This window comes from Labrus bergylta, chromosome 11 (genome assembly GCF_963930695.1).
Source record: "Labrus bergylta chromosome 11, fLabBer1.1, whole genome shotgun sequence".
Lineage (NCBI taxonomy): Eukaryota > Metazoa > Chordata > Actinopteri > Labriformes > Labridae > Labrus > Labrus bergylta.
In genome coordinates, this window is record NC_089205.1 from 19,820,118 (window position 1) to 19,841,180 (window position 21,063).

Consider the following 21,063-nt stretch of genomic DNA (forward strand, 5'->3'; position numbering starts at 1 on the left):
GCATTACCAAGCCCGCTGAAGAAGTACATTTCATGTGTATCCAAGATAATGCTCATGTGATAGTTGTTATTGTTTTGCAGCATAAGTCCACAGCTAGAATTACACCTTGTGCTTCATGTGCTGTGATTTTTATCCATGCAAGACAGAGGAGGAGGAGAAGGAGGATCTGCGAATGAGTGTCCTGTGGGGTGCAGGGTAAGGGGGTCTCGGTGCAGCTAGAGGTAGAACTGAGGCAGTGAATCGAGTGGGTGCAAGGAGATTAGTGCAAATGAGGAGGAGGTCACAGGGGTAGAAGGGGATTTTGGATGCAAGCACAAAGGGAGGAGAGGAGGAGTCAAAGTGGAAGGGAAAGGGAGTGAAGGAAAGGGGGGGGGGGGGGGAGGAGTGGTTGATGAATCAGCTAGCCCTTCTTTTGTTGTGCAAATGTTACTAGCGACTGTTACGGCCGAGGAGCCTCGTGATTGGTGGGCTGGTTTAAACTGTAAGGTGCATTTCAGCCTGATGGCTGTTGCTGCCAGACTTTGAACTGTCACTGAGAGGAGGGGTGGGAGGGAAACCACGGCTGAGACGGAGAGCAGGGGGAGGAAAAGTAAAGTCTGTGAAGTAGGAGATCACAGAATCAATTATGTTGTTGAAGAGGTTAATCATGTCTTTAAATAAATATATACCTATGCAGATGATAATGTAGTATTTTTGCAAATGTCAAGTCCATCAAGGATAATCAGTGAACAGTGTTCGACTGGAGATATAAAGAGCAGCAGCTTGGAAGTTAACCTTTTTACATTATTTTCAACTATTCAAATTTACATTTTGATGTGGCTTCCTGTGATTGAAACCTACTGAGAAAATGAGAAGAAGAAGCCTTTAAAACAAAAGCTTCAAGAGTTCTTATCTGAAATTTGATGGAACGTCAGGAGAGGAATTTGGGACCTCTTCATTTTAGTTTGATTTAAAAAGTCTACTGTTCAAATTGATGGCTGCAGACTGTTATCTAATCTAAAATGAATCTTAATAAAGACAAAAATCAGGATATTATGATACCTTATCATAAGGGAGGTAAATTGCAGCTTATGGGAGTTTTGTCGCTATTCAAAACAAATGTATTTTCAAAAATGTCAGTTTATGTTCTCTTTTTGTTCCTGCATTTTGAATAAAGAAGGTGGATTGATTAAGAAAACCATCGCTTTGACTCTACTGTGGAAAAGTAGTCCAGTCTGAAAATCCATACCAGGTTTTCCAGACTCCACTGGATCCACATTTGTAGTAGTCATTTGAATAGGCACCCTGCTTGATGTAGTGGTGGGTACTTGCCCACACCAATGAAGTTGTTGGGGACATGGTCTTTGCCTGAAACAGCACTACTGGGACTGTCTCTTACTTCCACGTGCCCTCCCTGCGCCATGGACATTTTGTGCCTGAGGGACTACTTTTCTGATGAAAGTGGCAAGATTTTGTGAGGGAGCTTACAACGTGGTTTCAAAGTGACAGAAGTAAGTGATATGATTCAATAAGGACTGACATTGTTTTCTTACCAAAACCAGTATGACATTCTATCAATAAAGGAGTCTTTTACTCACTTCAAATCAAGTTTGTTGAAACTTAACTGCACTTCTCTGATGATAGCTAACTGAACAAAGTTAGCTGTCACTTTAAATGTACTGTTGTTAGGACACTGTATACAGTATCCAAGCAGATGTGCACTTGTTTTACCAGTGTGACTGGACAACGGCTCTGTACAATAAAAACTCATGACATTTGAATCTTTATCTTTATTGTACCACTCCAGGTAAGCTGAGGGCAAACATGCTCCAAACATCTTCCTTTTCGTGGAGCATTTTGACAACCACACACTGCCTGAGCTCATGTCATCACTTCTATCTTTTTGTCACTTAGTTTTTGCTCATACTAGAATCAATATCTCATCTTTGTGATTTGATAATGTATTTTCTGCTACCTGTATTTCACATTTTGGTGCTCCTTCCCATTGTGCTCCAACAACAGAGATTTGCAGCAGGGCAGCTTAACAAAGGCCTTTATTACACTCAGCCGGTAGCCGTCCCAGAGAGAAAGAGATGGGGCACTCCCCCGTCCGAGAGAAGGGTCCTTGGGGATTTTTTTTGATTTGATTTGAGTGGCTGTGTGTAGCTGGGCCCGGGTGTGAAAGACAAAGAGATTTAAAGAGACAGAGAGCTGGTGTGACTGAAATGTTCCCCAAAAAACACAAAGGTTTAGTTTCTTTCTTTACTGCTGCCTGATAAACCTGACACACTGTTGTCAACATCTCATGCAAGACACAAGGAGGGTCTTTGTCAGGCTGAGCTGGTGAGGCTTATATGTAAACTGATACAGGCCTCTGGATCTTTTTCACTAACTTTTAATGAGAAAGTGATATTGTTAATTGTTAATTTCTCTGCATGATGCAGATACTTGCTTCCACCTGCTGTCACAACAAACACTAAGTTGCAAAAAACGTATTATGAGGTGTCAATTCAATCACATTCCCACATGTACTGTAGTGTTTGTGTGTCTATGCATGTGTGTGTGTAGGAATGCATGAGCTGAAAAGTGACTCCCTTGTTATTCTGTGACTTGAAGTATTGTGAACTGTGTATCAGCTTGCTGGTGTTGGGTTGTAGGAGTGGAAACATGAGTCATTGTGGGTGCTGTGATCCCTCATGAATAATTGAAGTTTCTCAGTGGAAAGGAAAGGAGGAGAACACTTTGGTATTGGATGAAATGAATGAATGAAACTACTGCTGTGTGTGGGAGGCAAGTAAGGCGCTTGCTCTGTGAAATGGCACATGTGTATAAACTGGACTCTACTGGAACAAGCTCTTGTTTTATAAATGAGCAGTTGTTTGTTGCTGACGTGAAGCAGAAAGTTTGAGCTTTCCAGAACCTGAAGGTAAACGTTGAGGATAGGAACAGGAGGTAAGGATTTTGAGGGGTGTCTCTGCTTCAAATAGATCTGGCGGTTTGACTCCTGACCTTACCCACCCATCAATTCCACGGTAAAGCAAGATGACCCCTCCACACACATGTTCTGCCACACACACACACACATGCACTCAGCAGCACATGAAAGTTGAATCTTTATTGAACTCTCAAGGTTTACAAAATAAATACTCTACATAAATCATATAGTTGAATCTCTTCTTTTAGATTAAATGAATAATTTAAGGTCAGATAGTTCACCACTTTATCACGCTCTGTACTAAACATCCAGCTTAAGATTCTTTTTTCTAACATAGGCAGTCTCTCAAACAACTTAAAATCCAGGTAATCAGTTTATGACTCACATCAGAGGAGATTCCACAGTTTGAATCATTATTTCATGGTCTGTTGACAAGCTCTGATAACCTGACCGGCTTGCCCCTGTGTAAAAAAAAACCTCTGACCCCTCAGTAACCTTTCTGCCTGCAGGGTTCACACTGTCTCCTTATCAGGTCAAAAGCTCACTGAAGCAGCACAGGCCGGATATTTTACATGTTACAACTTCCTCCTTCTTTCCCCTAACCTGCATGGTGAAAACACATCACAGACATTCTGTGGGGGCTGAAATGGTTTGTTGACTTATTCAGTCTGCACCAGTAAGTGAGTAGAATTGAGCTTCTCAGATGTGAGAATTTACTCTACGTTTGAGTTGTATTTGACATTAATATCAAATCAAATGATCTCATAAAACACTTTTGAAAAGCAGCAGCTGATTGAAATACAATGCATGAAATGAAAAAATAGAATCACAGCAGTTATAGGAATATAGAGACAAGGAAGAGAAAAAATACATTCAGGTCCAGAGGATTCAAACGCCATGATATAAATGTATGTTTTTAGGAGACACGTAAAGAGTCAACAGAGGGGGCACTGTGGTGCTTTGGATGTTTTATTAACCAAACTATGAATCACTATAAATAAACAAGAACAGGGATTCATTATAAAAAAAATAACTAGTTAGTTCTGTTTGTTAAGCAGCTAGATTTTTTGGGGAATCTGAATAAAAATTGCACATTTGTAGGATAATAATAAAATCTACATGTAATAGAGATATTTTAAATAGAAATAGAAAGTTAAAAGATAAATATGTTTGATTATGAGCAGAAATTAAAATTGCAGTGCTGCACCAAACAAGTCATAAAATGTCTAACCATCCCTAAACTCCTAAAGAGTAAACTGCACACATACAGACACATATAATATATATATAATTTCCATTTGAAAATGGGCAATATTTTGAATAAATCGAAAAGCCATTTTCTTCCATCCCTCCTGTTGCCTTTACAGCATATGGGTTAATGGGTCAAGGAGTACTCAAATTGTAGCATGAAACCTTTAAGGGCTCTCAGAACGTATCATGAAACCATCAGTCTAGCCATCAGCATACCAAGACTGTTTACTCGGTGTTCTGAAAACTGTTGAACAAGCAATTACAGGCTACTCATTGACTGTTTTCAACTTCAAGGTGGTTTAAAGGCCGAATGCCAACAGGATGGACATCCAGACCTTTAGTGAAGGGAAATACAAAGAGAGCAGAATAATGCAGGATTTAAGCATGACAATACAAAGAGGGGTAACGGAATTTCTGAATAGTAAACATAATCACTTAGCATTTATGGCAGCTGGTATCATAAAATAGAACAACCATTGTATCTCTCATTAATCATGTCTTAACAGAGAGCTGGATGACATGAGTCAGTGCAGGATGACAGATGTCTTTGTGTGTCATGAGAGGGCCATTGTTACAGATAGTGGTGAATATCAAAGTTGTGTCATGCAGACTAAACAGACAGTTGACTTATATTTGATTGTTTACTTCATAGCTGATGTTTATATGGCTGATTTCAATCAGTTATGGCAACACTTTATTGACCAACTAAATTGTTGAGAACTGGACACAATGAGACCTTGCTACATTAGAGTCTGTTGTCAGCAAAAAAAAATAGAAATTTGGCTGATAAATAGATTGCCATCAACAGTTTAGCAGATCAGCAGATAATTCCATTTGTAAATAAAATCAAAAGGTGAAGTTTCCCTGGATATATTAAGCTTATGGCACTTTTCGAACTTACTTACTGTTGATCTAATGAAATAGTGCTGTAAAATTTGTTATTACAGCACGGGCAACAGGCTACACTTTTAGGGAAAAAAGGCTGCTGAGCTGTGCTTTCTTTGCTTCTTGTGATTGGATTTAAATGTTATTATAAAAGGCATATTTCTTCCATAGTGCCCCCATGATATACAGCCAATGGTTACCCAGCATTACCTGTATAAAACAGAGATGATAAAATGTGTGTTTTACATTTATGACAGACTGAAATAGTGGAAGCACTTAAATGCTGCATCCACATGTTTCAGATTGTATTTCTCTCATTAGATTTTTTTTTAACTTAGGGGCATCCTTGACCTACTTCCTGTGAAAGCCTGCGATGGAGTGACTCACCAGTCTTTGTGGCAGTGAAACATTTATTTTGAAGCTTCTTCTGTAGCCTGATGGACTGAGTAGAACAGACTGTAGTCCCATGAGGTTTGGGCCCTCCTATAGCTGAGAAGGTTACTATAGTGTTACACGCAGTAAGAAGAGGAGAAGCAGAGTCATTTTACTGATTCACTCACACAAATACAAACAGGGCTGCTATAGTTTTGTGTATAAACAACAAACTAGTATCAAAAAAGAGATATAATACAATTCCCCAGAAGATGTAGGTCTACCTTTAATTTAGTGACACTCATGCATGGCTTATACGGGTCAACACAAGCTCAATATATAAACACGATCTGTATTCTTTGTGTGTTACGTTTGTGGCAGTATCACAAAACTTAATGAGACACTATCAAAAACTCTCAAACTATATGTCTTTGTGCATCATTGGTTAAGCTCACTACCTTGCTTATTACTTCTTCTTGCCATATATGACTTCAATGGTGGATTCATAAAACCCAGCAGTATTTCAGACTGACTCACCGCTAAATCTGCTCAAACAATGTCTCCAGTGTTGTTCCTTTGCTCTGCTCCCATCTCTAATTGGGACTCTGTTATGAAAACAAACAATCATTTAGAGATATTATGCTATAATTAAAGCAGAAAGCCACAAGGGGCCAAGCTCCACCGTCAGTGCAGAGCAGTTTTGAGGCAATGCAAGCACAAGGTGAACTCGGAATAAAAGTCTAAAAAAAAACATAACTTAAAACATAAAGGCAACAAAAAGTTTTCAAACCTGCCTTGTGTTAAATCATTTCAAACTCTTTTCTTTTTAATCTCTTTTAAGGAATTGGAGAACTGTGGTTATAAAGGTGTCTATTTCTCGTTCCTGCTTTTTGTGCTATTTCTTTGTTGGGATTTTTTCTTTAAGTCTCAACGGTAATCTTTTTCATACAAGTTTCCTATTTTTTGCTAAGCTTTTGCAGGATCCCATTTTAGGTTATTGGAAAGTTAACTTTTTACACCAGCATCAACTTTTGAGTCACCAGAGTACAGCTTAATATTTAATCAATAGTGATAAAATATTACTCATGATAGAAAAAGGATATCCTTACATTATTTAAGGGAACAGATATAAAAAGTTGCTAATCCAGGCTTCTGTGTTCTAAAGTGGGGTGGTCGCGGGGGTCAGAGGAAAGTACTTTCACCTCAAAGATACTCGACCCCTGAGCTGTACGTGTTCAAACAGAGAGTCAGCTCCACTCAGGTCATCCGGCAACCAGACGCCAATAACTGTCCCAGAGGCTCCAGGCCCTCCCATGTCTGTACATCTCCTGTGTGTGTTAGTGAGTGTGTGAGAGAGTGTGTGTTTGTAGTGAGAGGCAGTAAATCACAGCAAGATGGATTAGCAACAGGTGTGGAAACACTAAGCAGTGAAACTGGCAGTAGAAGGGGTAGCAATGAAAAGTGATCAGGAAGGAGAAGTGGAAATGATGGCAAGGAGAAACAGAAAGAAGACAGATGAGCACACATGGAGAGAGATAGATGTTTTTTTTATCAAAAGGGGATAAGGTGAAAAAAAAAAAAAGAGAGTGGCATTAGACGTGGTTGGATGACCGTTTACTGTGGCAAAGTGGAAAACCAGAGAATGTTTTCATTGCAGATAAAGACAGAATAGAGTCTATAAGGCTTATAAATAGGTATAGTGTAAATAGCTAAAAGCTGTCATTGTCATTAATTTTATTCTATGTGTTGACTCTGATCACATTGACAATGATATTTTTGAAGAAAACCTCACACCATGCAGGGGAGTAGTAGTAGTTATGCGACCACTAAAACTTTTAGCAGCAATTTAAGAATATGAACAAATTAAACCAGTAAAGTAAAGTATTTTTTTCTTCTTCTTGTATTGAGTCTTTAACTGCACTAAATGCAGTTTTCTTTAACCTATTATAATCTAACTAACAGTAAAATCACTTCAACTAAAGTTTACTGCTGTTTACTACCACATCGTCATGCTAACACAATTTTGAAGATGTCAGAAATGTAATATTTGTACCCTGCTCATTATTAAAAATAAAGTTGTCTGTAACTCTAACAGTGAGCCTTTTCAGCTCCTGATGTAATTAAAGTGATTACTGCAGAAGGTGTCTGTTCTCATTTACCTTGAAATACCAACCCTGCAAAGTGCCTAACCTTCCGTTTAGTAACACTATCCATAGCCAGGAAGCAAATAGCTGACTCATTACACAAGATATCTTTATATATTTAAGTTCATTTTTTTTCCAGATTTCTATAATCCTACTGTTTGAATGTAACAGCTGAATTCTCTTCTTCGTTGTAGGTCCCTATTTCATCGTCCTTCAACGTCCCTCCTCCTCTCACCATGAGCTCCTGGGTGGTGAACAGGAAAGGAGAGCCCCAATACCGCCGGCACTTCCTCAAAGACAACAGCACCTTTCACGGTAAACATCATTCAGGCACAACAGAATAATGTAATTTAATTCATGTTCACAACTGTAAGACATTGAAATGAACAGCAGAGGGAGACTGCTGTGCGTACAGGCTTTTACTGCAGACTGCTCAGCTGAGATTCAGTTTTGTGATATAAACCCTTTTATAGTTTATGTGTTCAGAAAACCTCATTCAAAGCACTTTAATGTGCGATAAGAATGAAGATGGTGCATTGGACTTTACATGGATTGATAACTGTGTTTTTTTTGCAGTATATATACTGTAAACAATTGTGCAGAAATAGGCTGCAACAACTGCATTTCTTCACATTTCTCTCTATGGCTGATTCATACACGAGTACACATGAGTACATGATTTGATGATAACCTATAGCAAATAATGCAATTTTCCTCTTTTCTTCCTCCTTGAAAGATACTTAAAATAGTCAATTTGATGGGGATATATGAGTTTTGAGACTGATCCGCCAGATAACTCAAAGACATATCTTTGACACATCTACAGCACACAGACCACTTAACAGCAAGCATCAAACCATGGCACACTGAGTTTGTGCTTTCAGATTGTTCTGTAGCAGAAATCAAACTTGATTGCTTCGGCTCTCTGCTGTGGATGATGGATTGACCTGACTGATGCAGAGAGTGAACACGAGTCTCAGTTTCCCCCTCTGTCATGCTTTGTACTAAGGGTCTTATCACATTTATGGGAATGTCACTCATTTGTTCTTCATTTGGAATACAACCCCTTCAATCCAAAGCTGTTTTTTCTTTAAAAAAAATGAAAATGAAATGCCAACCGAGCATGAAATGAGAAGACATTTTTTAAAATTGAGATTGAGACGTCTTTACAGTCCATTGAAGATATCATAGCCTGATTCTAATCTAGCAGCCTTATTGAAGCTAGTAGAGTGAAAACGAAGGAAACTGGAAATAATTTGTCTGTTCTATTGGCAAGAAAACTATCAGATTCATTTGATCTCTGTCTATGTTTCTGATCATGACCTCGACAGTAGGTATTCCCATTGGTATATGAACTCTTACAGAAGCTGCTTATCTTATTTTTCTTTCCTTTATTTCTACTTGACCTTGATTCCTTCAGGCTCGTTCCCCTCTCCAAGTTGTTTCCTGTATTGTCTTGAAGACAGAGTTGCAGATGTTTTTAGTTTGGACATGGTTCATAAATCAGTGTGAGCGGAAGGGAAACTGTCTGAGATCAGACAGGTGTGGATGAAGAGAGATTTACAATTAAATCAAGGAAGCACACAAATATGTTCAAGTATACATGGAGTGCTCTCTCTCTCTCTTTCTCTCTCTCTCACACACACACACACACCCCTACATGCTATCTTGAGCTCAGGATGACACTGGTGTTCAGACATGTCTTGTTGTTCCTCCAGACAGCACTAATCGATTTAGTAACACTGGCCTCTGGCTCTTAGTGCTCAAACATGTAGTGGTTCTGTAATTGTCTCCTGCAAATCTTAATTAAATAGCTTTCACGTGGACCAATGAGCAGCACTAATCTGGGAGCTCCTCATTGAACCAAACTTTCATCAGGGAATTAACTCACCTAGGATGAGACACTCGAGGCTGGCGTGCGCGCATGACACACACACACACACGCACACGCACACACACACACACACACACACACACACACACACACACACACACACACACACACATTTAGAACTACCCCTTAATTAATGTTCAAAAATCTGCGCTCTCTGAGATTCTCCTTTGACTCTCTTGGGACTTTCATGTGCGCGTGTATATGATGGCACGTGCACAGTCATATACTCCAGGAATCATGTTTTCCTGCTGGTTTTCTGAGAGCTACGAGACATGGACAGAGAGACACTGGGGCACACTGAAAAAGCTTGGGTCAAAGCGCTGACATGCCTGCGCGACGGTGACTCTATTCTCTCACGGATATAAACGGGAATTGCTACCAAGATCCCAATTTGGTGAAAAATGTCAAAACTGTCGCCAAACAGCCTGACCAGAATGGCTGGCAAAGCTGATGAAAAGTCCAAATGGACAACTCAGCCGGTTCAGACATCGCTCTGCGCGCCATCACTCACTCTAACCCAATCCGCGCCAGTCTCGCGCTCTTTCTCATTAACATCCACTCTCCAGTCTGTCCATCGAGCGAGTGAGAAATCGGATTATCCTTTTTGCCTCTGTGTAGCGCTTGCATGGTGAGAGGATAGGATGTGCGAGTGGATGCTGGGTGGTGAGAGGTTGGCAGAACACTCTGAGGTAGATGCTGGGGAGCAGTTGGTTTGAGAGCTTGTTATTTTTTTTTTGGATTCAAAAAAAAAAAAGAAAGTGACATTTCATCAGCATGGCGCGCTTTTTTTGTTAATTAGAGAAACTGTTTTATCAGGTATATTTTCACGGATTTTCACACCGCTATAACCAGGATACAAAAAAAATACTTCTAAAACGCATGGCGGGAGCTTGTGAGAGCAACAACTCCAGTCCTTAATGGCAGAACTTGAAGTTTGCAGGAATCTGAGTTTGGAAAAGGGTAAGGGATCATTCTTAATTTGTACTGACGTTTTGCTGATGTGTCTGTCCCTCATAAATGCGGGGGGAATATTGTGTGTGCTGCATGCATTCCTTTGGTATTCCTTTGAGTAGCCTATTGCAAGATGCCCATGCGTAATTTCTCCATTGCGCTTTTTTCTTTTTGAGAAATTGCATAACTCAAACTGCAACAGTCACTAATTAGAGATTGTCAATTTGCAGGATACAGTCACCGTGCACAATTAATGTTCATCGACATTTTGGGTACAACACATAACAAATATTTTATATTTGAAATCGGTTTTTAATTTCAGTTCGAGTTAGAAAACTTGCTGCAAATTTTGTCAGTTTTAATGAGAGCTCATGATGTAGAGCAGCAGTGGAGCAGCAGCAGGAAACTGTCCCTGGTGCTGAAAATACCCCTTTGTGATCGTCACCAGGGGGCAGAAAAGCCTCTGAATGTGATCTGACAGGACCTGCTTTGGCCTCAGTCCACATGGCACATAGGTGTGGATTTGCCACATCCTTTACAACCCTGCATCTTCTGCACCATTTACAGAAATTTTACGACCTATGGAGATCTTTATCGAATCCTTTGGTGAGAAGTTGCCTGAGGAAATGACCACCACATAGCTTTATCATATGCCATGCAGCTCAGTGACAGCGCTGCATCGGAGAGAAATAGGAATCCCTTGAAAGCCGGGCAGGGCATGTTTGCGCCACACAATTGTGACAGAGATTTGGGCCGAGCTTTGATGGCAAAATTGAAACCCGAGCAGTCCCAGGGCTATTAGTGAAACCCTTTTGCTCTCTGCCGTGTGCTGTCAAAAATGTGTTGCATCACTGGCAGGATGTGTCAAGCTGTCAGTCTTCATCCCAAGTCTCGGTGTGTCTTTATCTTTGTGAGAGTTGTGTTGAGAGACGATGGCTCCTGTCTGCTGCTTTGGACAAATGGGCTACCTCTTTATTCATTTTGGCAACCCTAGTGCTCAGAGGAGTTGCATGCCAACACTGGCCCCTTTACAGAGACAGAAAGGAGAAAGAGATGATGGAGGAAGAGAGGTTTGGAGGAGTATGCATGGCTGCTAATAATCTCCACATGGAGGAAATGGCTTTTCCATGTAAAATGTGTTTTTCCTCATGTGTCTCTCCTGTTCTGATGATTATGATGAATCTCAGCATGCCCCCATCCCCCTTTGTCATTTCCCTTTTATTTCTGTTGCTCCAGGGCAGAGAAACAGCCAACAGCCACCACAGGAACACACAATCATCCTTTCAGCTATTTTCCTCTTTTTACTGGAGTTGCGGTTATTATCAATCCTCTTCTCTCCTCTTCCTCTCCTCTCCTCTTCCTCTCCTCTTCCTCTCCTCTCCTCTTCCTCTCCTCTCCTCTCCTCCCCTCTCCTCTCCTCTCCTCCTCTCCTCTCCTCTCCTCTCCTCTTCCTCTCCTCTCCTCTCCTCTTCCTCTTCCTCTCCTCTCCTCTCCTCTTCCTCTTCCTCTCCTCCCCTCCCCTCCCCTCCCCTCCCCTCCTCTCCTCTCCTCTCCTCCCCTCTAACAGCCAATTCGTACCTTCTGAAATGTGTCTGGAATTATGAAGACAGAAATCAGACAAGTACTAAAAGCCGACATTGATGGTCTGATACAATTGATGTTGATGTCAATTAATGCAAATTATTCACAAGTACGTAACAGTTTGGACTCAACACCTAAACTCAACAAGTATTGAAAGATTTCAAGCATCGCCTCTCCTCTCTTTTCTCAGCTCCATTCAGGTTATATTTCTGTAGCACCAAGTATTAAAGACATCTAAGAGCGGAAAGCTGGTACTGAATGTTTGATCACGTCCTGTTTTATTCTCTTAGATATTTGAGCTTAAACTTAGGTTAAATTAAAATAAATCAAAGAATACCCTTCCATAATCTCCTTTACTATTCTGTATTTACACCTGTATTTTCCAGTTAAGCTTAAATATGTCACATTTAAACATTTTCATCAACTAGCTCTTGTTCATATCCAGGTTCATTAACATGCTTCTTTGTCTTTTTTTCTTGATTCAGAAGAAGTCTAATTTGCATTTACATTGCATTTTTCACTGATGAGGCGTTACAGTACCTTCATGCCTGTTGACTTAGCTGTTTCTCACATCAAGCATACAGGATGTGAATGTATAACAACTGGTTATATAAACTCACTGGGATTCTTAAGGCTATCATCGATATCAAGCTGCAGCTGGAGAGTTTTTAAAGGCATTTTAAATGTGCTCTCTATAGCTGTTACTCAGTGAGAAATATAAACCCAATTATACTTGCTTTTATTTCATTTTCTTCCATCCCCTCTGCAGTTGATAAGCTACCCAGGAGCTCGGTCAACTTAATATACTCAGCGCTACTTTTAGCCATTTTTTGTGTCCTTAAATGTAGCACCAGTGAGGCAGTTATATTTCATTTGAAGCAGTAGATCAGACAGTTTTCATAGCAGTCTGGCTCTGTTGCCAAAGATACTGTATCTCCATCTCCTCACAGTCATCCAGCCTGAGTTTGGAAGAAAGAATATGCCTTAACATTGCAGTAACCGTCAACATCAATACTTAAACCCCCCCCCTCACATATAGACTCCCACACACTCACACAGGCTTCAGTTCCCTTCTTTGATGTCTATGCAGTGAACTCCTCCACTCAGGGAGCCCCCTGTAGCATATTTTGGTGAATGCATTATCATGCTGCAGTTGTCATGTGTTTATTTTTATTCCGGTGCTGCTTCACACCCTGCTCCCCGAGGAGACCCGGGAACCCGTTTGTAGCATCGCTGCTGCCTTGAGCGTTCTTAATTAGGCGAGGTGGCTGACTGTGAGATAAGAGTGTGTGTTTTCCCAACCTTTCATGTCGCTAATGAGTGGATATACCAACATATTTTTGACTTCTTACGCACAGGTTTTGTCTAATTACCTTTTATATTGGAGTTTGTCCCCTGAGGTGAGCGTAGCGTACAGAATTCTGCTACGTAGAGTGTGAAGTACTGAAGCTATTATAGTGAGGAAACACTGCCACTGGTAGGCTTCAAATTTCATAAGAATTTAGTGTTGTTAGTCTGTAGCAGCTGCTTATCAGTGTCACTAAGGATGTCCTGTATGTACAAATATAAGGCTTTTCACATTAGAAAATCCACAGCCATGCAAGCAGTTTGACAGGCTTTATCTGAGCTCTATGCTTTCATTGAACAGAATGCTGACATACTTGCACAACATGTTAGCACGTTAACCTTTAGCCAATAATGCATTATGTTTCCTTAAAAAGATGTGCTCTTCAACCATAGACTGTAAATATTAACGGACATTGCCTGAGCGATGTCACCCATCTGTTACTGCAGGGGGCTTTGGAGTCCCATCGATGGCTGTCAAAAAAATCACCCCCTGTATAGTGTGTGCTTATCAAGACATGAGCTAATCAGACCTATTTTTTTTTTTGAACCAGGCTCCAAATTCCACTGTAAACACGAGTATATAATACTGTCACCATAGATTGTATAAAACATAGACGTATGTTCAGTGACATCATCAATTGGTTTCTGAAGAGGTATTATGAGGCCGAACAATGTTGGTTGCCATGTTGGATATTGTATCTCATCCTTATTTTTGTCACTCTAGCAACGGGTAAAGAAGTGGAGTTGAAATGGGCCTCCTTGCAAATGGCTACAATGTGCCACTTAACTCAGAGACACTACTAATGATACAAATGTTTGCCTAACTCAAAAATCAAGATTTAAAAAAAAAAAAAAGAATTCCTGTACATAATTTACCAATAAAGAAACGATCTGTCTTGACCTAAATCATTTTTTGAACCAGGGTGTAACATTTTTATTTCTACTGTAACAATGAAAATTTAAACATGGGACCAAATTGAGTTTCCTTAGTTTTTGAAGCCAGCCTCAAGTGGACATTTGAGGAAATGCAGTTTTTGTGCACGTTTGCATTTTTCAACAGCAAGATTGTGGCTTGATTGTCAACTGATGTTATAGTTATGTAGGTTTTTTCTGTGTTAAAAAAGAGACATTTTCACCGCATATTGGGGGTTTATAAAACGTCAGTATGGAAGTTATAAGAATTCATCATCTATAAAGGAACCATGAATGGCTGTTATAAAATAGTACAAATGGCATGAAATAATGGAGAGAGAGATACATCTCTCTGAAGCCGGAGGGATGTTGCAGTTAAAGGTCAAAATTCTAACCTCTAACCCACAGCTTTATTTTTTTTGTACAAGTGGCCTCTTGAGGTTGAGTGAATGATGTGTTTTTTTCTGTCAAAAGAAAAGGCTGCAATATAGAGATAACTATTCTCAACCTTGGTTGCACAAATCCATCTTCTACTCCCACCAGGCTACAGTAGCAGTTTCTTTTTTGAATGAGAGTGTTTTTTTTTCTTACAATTATCCAAGTAGTGGATTCAACATAACCGTGTTAACAACCATGAAAGGCACTTTATAAACCCTTTTTTGTAGTTTAAGTGGTAGAAAGTCTCTGTCAAACAATTACCTGCTGAGTTTGAAAATGCTCAAATGGATCCTTGGCAGATACAAACTGTATTTTGAGTCCAATTGTTGGCTTTTTCTTTTTCCTGGCTCTTTTATGAGCACTGTTACTGTAGGAGCCAAAGTTAAAGAACAACACTTGAAATGACAAGTAAGATTTGTATATATGTGTTTTGTGTGCGCTCTTTTTGCAGTTTTTAAGTGATTTTGGACTTTTTCAAGCGTTGCAGTTTCACTTTATCTGATAAATACATTATCAGAGATGTGGGGTTGTTGGCTGGTGTTTAAATGACTTTATCTTAACCAAACATACCTGCTTCAAACAAACTACACAATTAAAGATGAAATATATTATTTTTCTTTCAACAATCAACAACAAATGACTTGCATCACGGCTGCTTGGCTAGCTCCCCTCCTTCTGCAGTCAACATGTTATTCATGATGGTTTCCCCCATGTTTCCCTTCAGTGACAAACATCAGGTGGATCAGAGACTCCAGCAGTCCCACAGGGATGGATGAGAATGTCTGTCTATCTGCATCACTTCAGACTGACATCTGATTCAGACAGTTTCTGTGCCCTCCACCTTCGAAGACAAACTAGAAAAGGTTTCAGGCCTGCATGACTCTGAACAGAAACAAGCCAGTAGACAAAATAAAACATCTTGATTGGACTAAAAGTTGTCACAAATGTGCTAGCACTACTTGGCCCACCATGTTGCAGCCTGATTTCACATTTGTCCTGGAGTCATTGGTCACAGAGCTGTGCGCCTGACTCATTTAATTAATATTCTGTTGAATGTCCCTTGAGAAAACAGTGATGCAGAGTGGATGACATCACCCTAAATTCATTCATTTTGTTGTCACATTAGTCTCCCATATTAGATGTATTTTAGTTACATCACTCCTGTAATGCAGTTTCAAGCGGTGATATTTTTTTTGGGAGACTCTGCCTACATGGTTTGTTGAGGTAAAAGTGGGAAAATCTTACTTCCAGGACTGAAAAACCTCCCTACTATATAAGCAAGGAAATAACACTTTGCCAGAATAAGTGTCGCCATTTTCCCCAAAATGTGTAACATTATGCCTTCTTGCTCCTCTTTTATGGAAGCAGGCTTTTTGCTGAACCTACATTAATGCCCACTGTAGTGCAACACTTCTTGTGTTATCATAACCAACTCACTGACAGAGGGACACTCTTCCTGTGAAATCCTGCTTATTTTTATTTACTACTGCTTTGGCTACCATCTTTGGTTGAAATAATCTAATGTATTTGTGTTAGTTAAAGTTTAGTGACTTACTCAAAAGTCCCTAAACCAAATCTTTCAATGAAATAAGCTTTATTTTAACGGTTTAACGCGCAGTAATTTAAATTCTGCCACCAGGGGGCTCTCATTCAAAACAATAACAAAAGATGACGTCAAGGCTGGTGGGGAATCATGGTGATGGTTATCTCTGCTACTCCCCCGCACACCCGATTTAAACAAACTCAGAGTTGACCGTTGTCAATACGAACAGGTGAAACAGACCTGAGGAAGAGAATATGTTTACCGACGATGCATCCAACTATAATTTACACATTATGTTTTTATCACAGCAGCACAATCAGCAACAATATGGCAGCTTTCAGTATCAGCTCCCGCTTCCTCATGTACATTCTTTGACATAAAATCCAGTGTTTCCATGGCAACGATAAACATGTTGTATCTGTCACATACGTAACAGGTTAAGTCAACTTTTAACTTATTAAGACATTTTGGTGTTTAACATTCTAATAAAATTCAATATATTTTACATTTCAAGAGTTTTAACTTATGAAGCCAAATAAAATGAATGTTCATGTCTTCTTATGAGCTAAAAAACCCCAAAACTATCAAGATTGATTATGTCTGTATACAGTAGTTATTTGTTATGCCTGAAACCGCTGCCCGAGAGGCGATGCAATACCAAAAAAAAAAAAAAAAACTGTTTACGCATGTACAGCACAAGACTGGCAAAGTGATATAACATTACTTAATTCACAACTTCTTTGAGGTCAACAGGGGGTGCCAAAATAGAAACAAACCAAAAGTTCCTCATTGGGGCTTTAACATGAGATGATTAAGTGTTAAATATTTAAACACAAATTAAATTGAAATTTTTATCTTCAAATATGCAGAGCAGTATAGGTTTACTTTATAAGTTTCAATGCTTTAGTCTTTACATTTTATTCATTCTTTTGATACAACAGTGACCAGCTGCAGATATTCAAGCAGCTCTTTAACACCAATAAACATGATCTGCCTGTTTATTCCACCACTGATGGTATACTTTTTTTGAACATTTTGCCTTTCTTTCTCTCTCTCTTTAAATCTTTAAGTCACTCTATCTCCATCTCATGGTTCTTTCCAACCTAAACGCTGTACATTTTCTCTTCTTCTTTGCACCAAGCCGAACCTGGATACGCCTGCAATCACCAAAACCGCAAACCTTCTCTGGACATGCACATCAATGTGTGCGCTATGTGTCAGGAAAAGCCCCATGGGTATTTGGTTATGTGAATCTATCCTTTTATTATAGTATTATGTTGCTCATAATGAAAGGGGTCTTTAATGTGTTTGTGTTTGTATGAACCAGTACACTAAATTTTTAGTACAGACAGTTGATTAAGCTTTTAGAGGACTCCTCCCTCGGGGGGAGTGAAGCCTGTGTTAAATGGAGGTGCATTAAGAACAAGATGGACAGATGTGCTGTCAGTGACTCCTGTAGCACACACAAACACACCCAGACAAACATATCCCACACGCTAACCCATTAAATCTGCCTTTTATAGTGCGTTACCGTGTATGTTATGTCATCATTCTTATCCTCATAGCCCCATGGCTGACCCTAATGGAACCCAGATGATATATGCAGAGACGCACATCTGCTGCACTCTCCTCAACCCCTCATCTTTATAATCACTTCATGAACTAAACAACAATACTGGAGCTCATATATGCAGAACATGAATCAGAGCAGCGAGGTAGCATGTTGGCAGCGACAGCGTCACAGCAGAACATGTTCTGAGAGACCCCTGAACATTAAAGAGAGGTGGATGCAGCAGGCAGAGCAGATGACCTGTAGAGCACATGACCTGCAGACAGGTGGAAACGTGTGTGTGTTTTTCCAGAGAGAAGTGTGTGAAGCGAAGGTGCTGCCACTGATCAGAGGACAGATCAGAAGAGGACGAACAGCAGGAGATTTGAGTTGCCCGCTTCATTTTTCAGCGTGTGGAGGCTTTCTGTCTGAAGAAAGTCTGGACTGTAGTCTGATGTGAAGAAATCCAAGAGTTTTTTTGGACTGTGAAGCCACAGGTGGAGCTGAGTGTGTTGTATACTTGGACTGAACTCAAGAAGAATCCTATTGGTTCTTATTTTCTGCAGAGAGAATGGATGGAATACGTTCTTCTCTTTTTGGTCCAGCTCATAAAGTACCTTCTCCCTTTTTATATGGTCCTGCGAAAAAATCGGCGGTGATAACTGTCGCGACTCTCCTGGCACATAACGTCTACCACATTAGTGGCTCTTTGGCGGTGCCACAGAAATGTAGGCTAACACAAATAGGTGAGTTTATGTCTGCCTGTGTTGACTCTACACTTTTATTAGTACAGTATGACTAACAGAAAGAAACCAATTTAACTAATGTGAGCCTCTTGTTCACTGCATTTTCCTTCTTTTCAATACTTAAATATTCAATCAAAAAATATCTTATTCTGATGTTTTTCCTACTGTGCGTGGTGTTTTCTGCTTACAGAACATGTGTGCGTACAAACCTTTTGCATATTGGATTGCTTGCTGTGGCTATTTGCAGCACAGAAAAAGAGCAGGAGCTCATGTTTATGTATCAAAGTATCCAAAGGATGATTGAATTGCTCACTTTCTGCAAATGACTTTGAACCTGCAGCCGTCTTAATGAGTTGTTACTCATTACATGCAAGAGAAAATTCATCTTGTTTGTGTTTTAGCTGTAATTCTGTGTAGATGGTCTTCATTTTGTCCTGTGGACAGCAAGTCAACTAAAAACTGAATCACATCTTGATTAAACTTCAGCACACATGAGAGCCAACAGAACAAACAGAGCAGTAAGTGAAAAATTAGATACCACGCCTCCATTTAGACGGTTTTTATTTCAGTTTGATTGTTGTGTCACATCAACAGTCAAACTGGTGTGGAAGGTTCAGGCAGTGGTGCCTTATGTCACATGAATAGTGCATGAAGGATCCGGCAGATGTTGCTGAATATGAATTTATGTTGTCATGAATAAATTATGCTAAAACTCGGGCTGTTGTCCGTTTCAGTCAGCACCCTCAATACGATCTTAACGAGGGCCTAACAGTAACAGCTAAAATAAATGATGATAGACTCATAAAAAATTAGGTTGCAAGGCAGGATGAGAGGATTCTTGCATCATGTGGAGATCAAAAATGACAGTTCAGATAGAAAATTGATGAATGACAACTGCTGTTGATGGCATTGTTTGTCGTTCCGGCCTGACCTGTGTTGTGTGGATCTAAGTGAGGTCAGTCTTTGTTCATTAGGTTATCACAGAGGCGTCTCTATTGCCCACCCCATTAAAATATGTTTGATTTGCCTGGGCCTCTGTGACGAGACGAAGCTTTGATCTGCTGTCTCTGCTCTGTGCCGACAGAGATGATGAGTTTTTTAACATGCACACATGCAAGAAAGGCAAGCAACAAACACATCTGTGAATGCACAGAAGCAGACTTTATTTGACTCAGATAAAGGGAGCAAAAGGTAGAGTATGAACAAATAAAAAAAAGATGCTTTACATCTTTATTTTAGTGTCTTTCCTCGATGGAAATCCACCCTTTTTACGCTTGGCTGCAGTTGCCGTGTATGACTTTCTTTTTTAATCCTTTTCTGCATGGTTGCAAGAGAGAACCCTCATGGATAACTTGGCCATGTCACCTGCAGATATTCTGCACTCAAATGCCAGAAAGGGGTTAGGAGGACACTAGATTCACATTTTCTGCAGGGTAGATTATATAATTGCAAGTAAAACTAGAAATACATCTAAATCCTCACACTGATTGTGTGAGCTTTGATGCTGAAGTGAAAGTCAGGCATTAGATTGGTTTGAAGGTGTGAAGGGTGTGATCCTTTGATTTATCTGGCCTTTTGAGAGCCATTTCCATCAGTTCTCAATTTTGATTACGAGGCAGCTTTCTTCAACCACCTCTCCTTCGTTCTTTAGCTTCCCAATCTCCCCCCTACTGGTTTGTGATTCAGCTCTTAATGATCCTTATCAGAGCAGTTTGAGAGTCAAGAGACTGGAGAAAGCCTGAAGAAATGTCAGGGCTTTCATGGATGGAAAGACATTCAGACAAATATGGAAAATAAAATCCAGAGAGGGCACCAACATCAGAGAGCATGTTGCCTCTTTTTAAGATGTGTTTTAACACATACAGTGGCAGCCTTATGTGTCAGTCCATGTCAGTATTTTTGGAGAGCCGCCTGGATGAATAAAATAATCCAACTTCTGTATTCGCTTTTAGGCTTCTTCTATGAAATATATCTGACTTCCTTTTTGAAAAAAACAATTTGACATATTTATACTGCAGGGAATTGTGGGATAATGGGCATGTATGCTCTAGTGATGCTGGTGAACCGCATAATTCACTTTGGACCCGATTTATTATGTTACATTTCTAAGCACTGAAGAAGAGTTGCTGGAAGCTTTTTTTTCTACCCTGAAAGCTTCAGAACGAGGTGGCCATAGCTGCAGCAGGGAGTGGGGATGTGATCAATACAGAAATAAAATCACATTTGACTGCTGATAAATTCTGTCCCTAATGAAGCTGAGAATTTCACAAGTGCGCTATACGAGATAAATAATGCAGCAAGGCCTATGTTCTTGTTTCTAATTAATTCCTCTTTCTTAGTCTACCCATGTCTTCATTGTCCCATTATTTTCTGCAGCTTTGAAGAGTTCTATCAACACTATACGCACATGCTCATATATTATTAGAAAGTATGTGTTTGTATTCATTCCTCATCTGTTATTATCATCTGTCGTCGTCGTCTTTTTTTTCCTGCTGTCAAATTCCTCGTCTTTTCAAGCTTGATCTATACTTCTGCG

General features: G+C 39.8%; 1 protein-coding gene across 1 annotated transcript in view; it reads left to right on the forward strand.

Moving 5' to 3' along the window:
• The first annotated feature begins 7,760 nt into the window (after positions 1 to 7,760).
• plch1 (phospholipase C, eta 1) overlaps positions 7,761 to 21,063 on the forward strand; it is a 50,310-nt gene continuing 37,007 nt past the window's right edge. Inside the window, exon 1 of the mRNA XM_020654316.3 lies at positions 7,761 to 7,881. Within this exon, the coding sequence (XP_020509972.2) occupies positions 7,803 to 7,881 (79 nt within the window). The 5' untranslated portion in view covers positions 7,761 to 7,802. The remainder of the gene's footprint in view (positions 7,882 to 21,063) is intronic.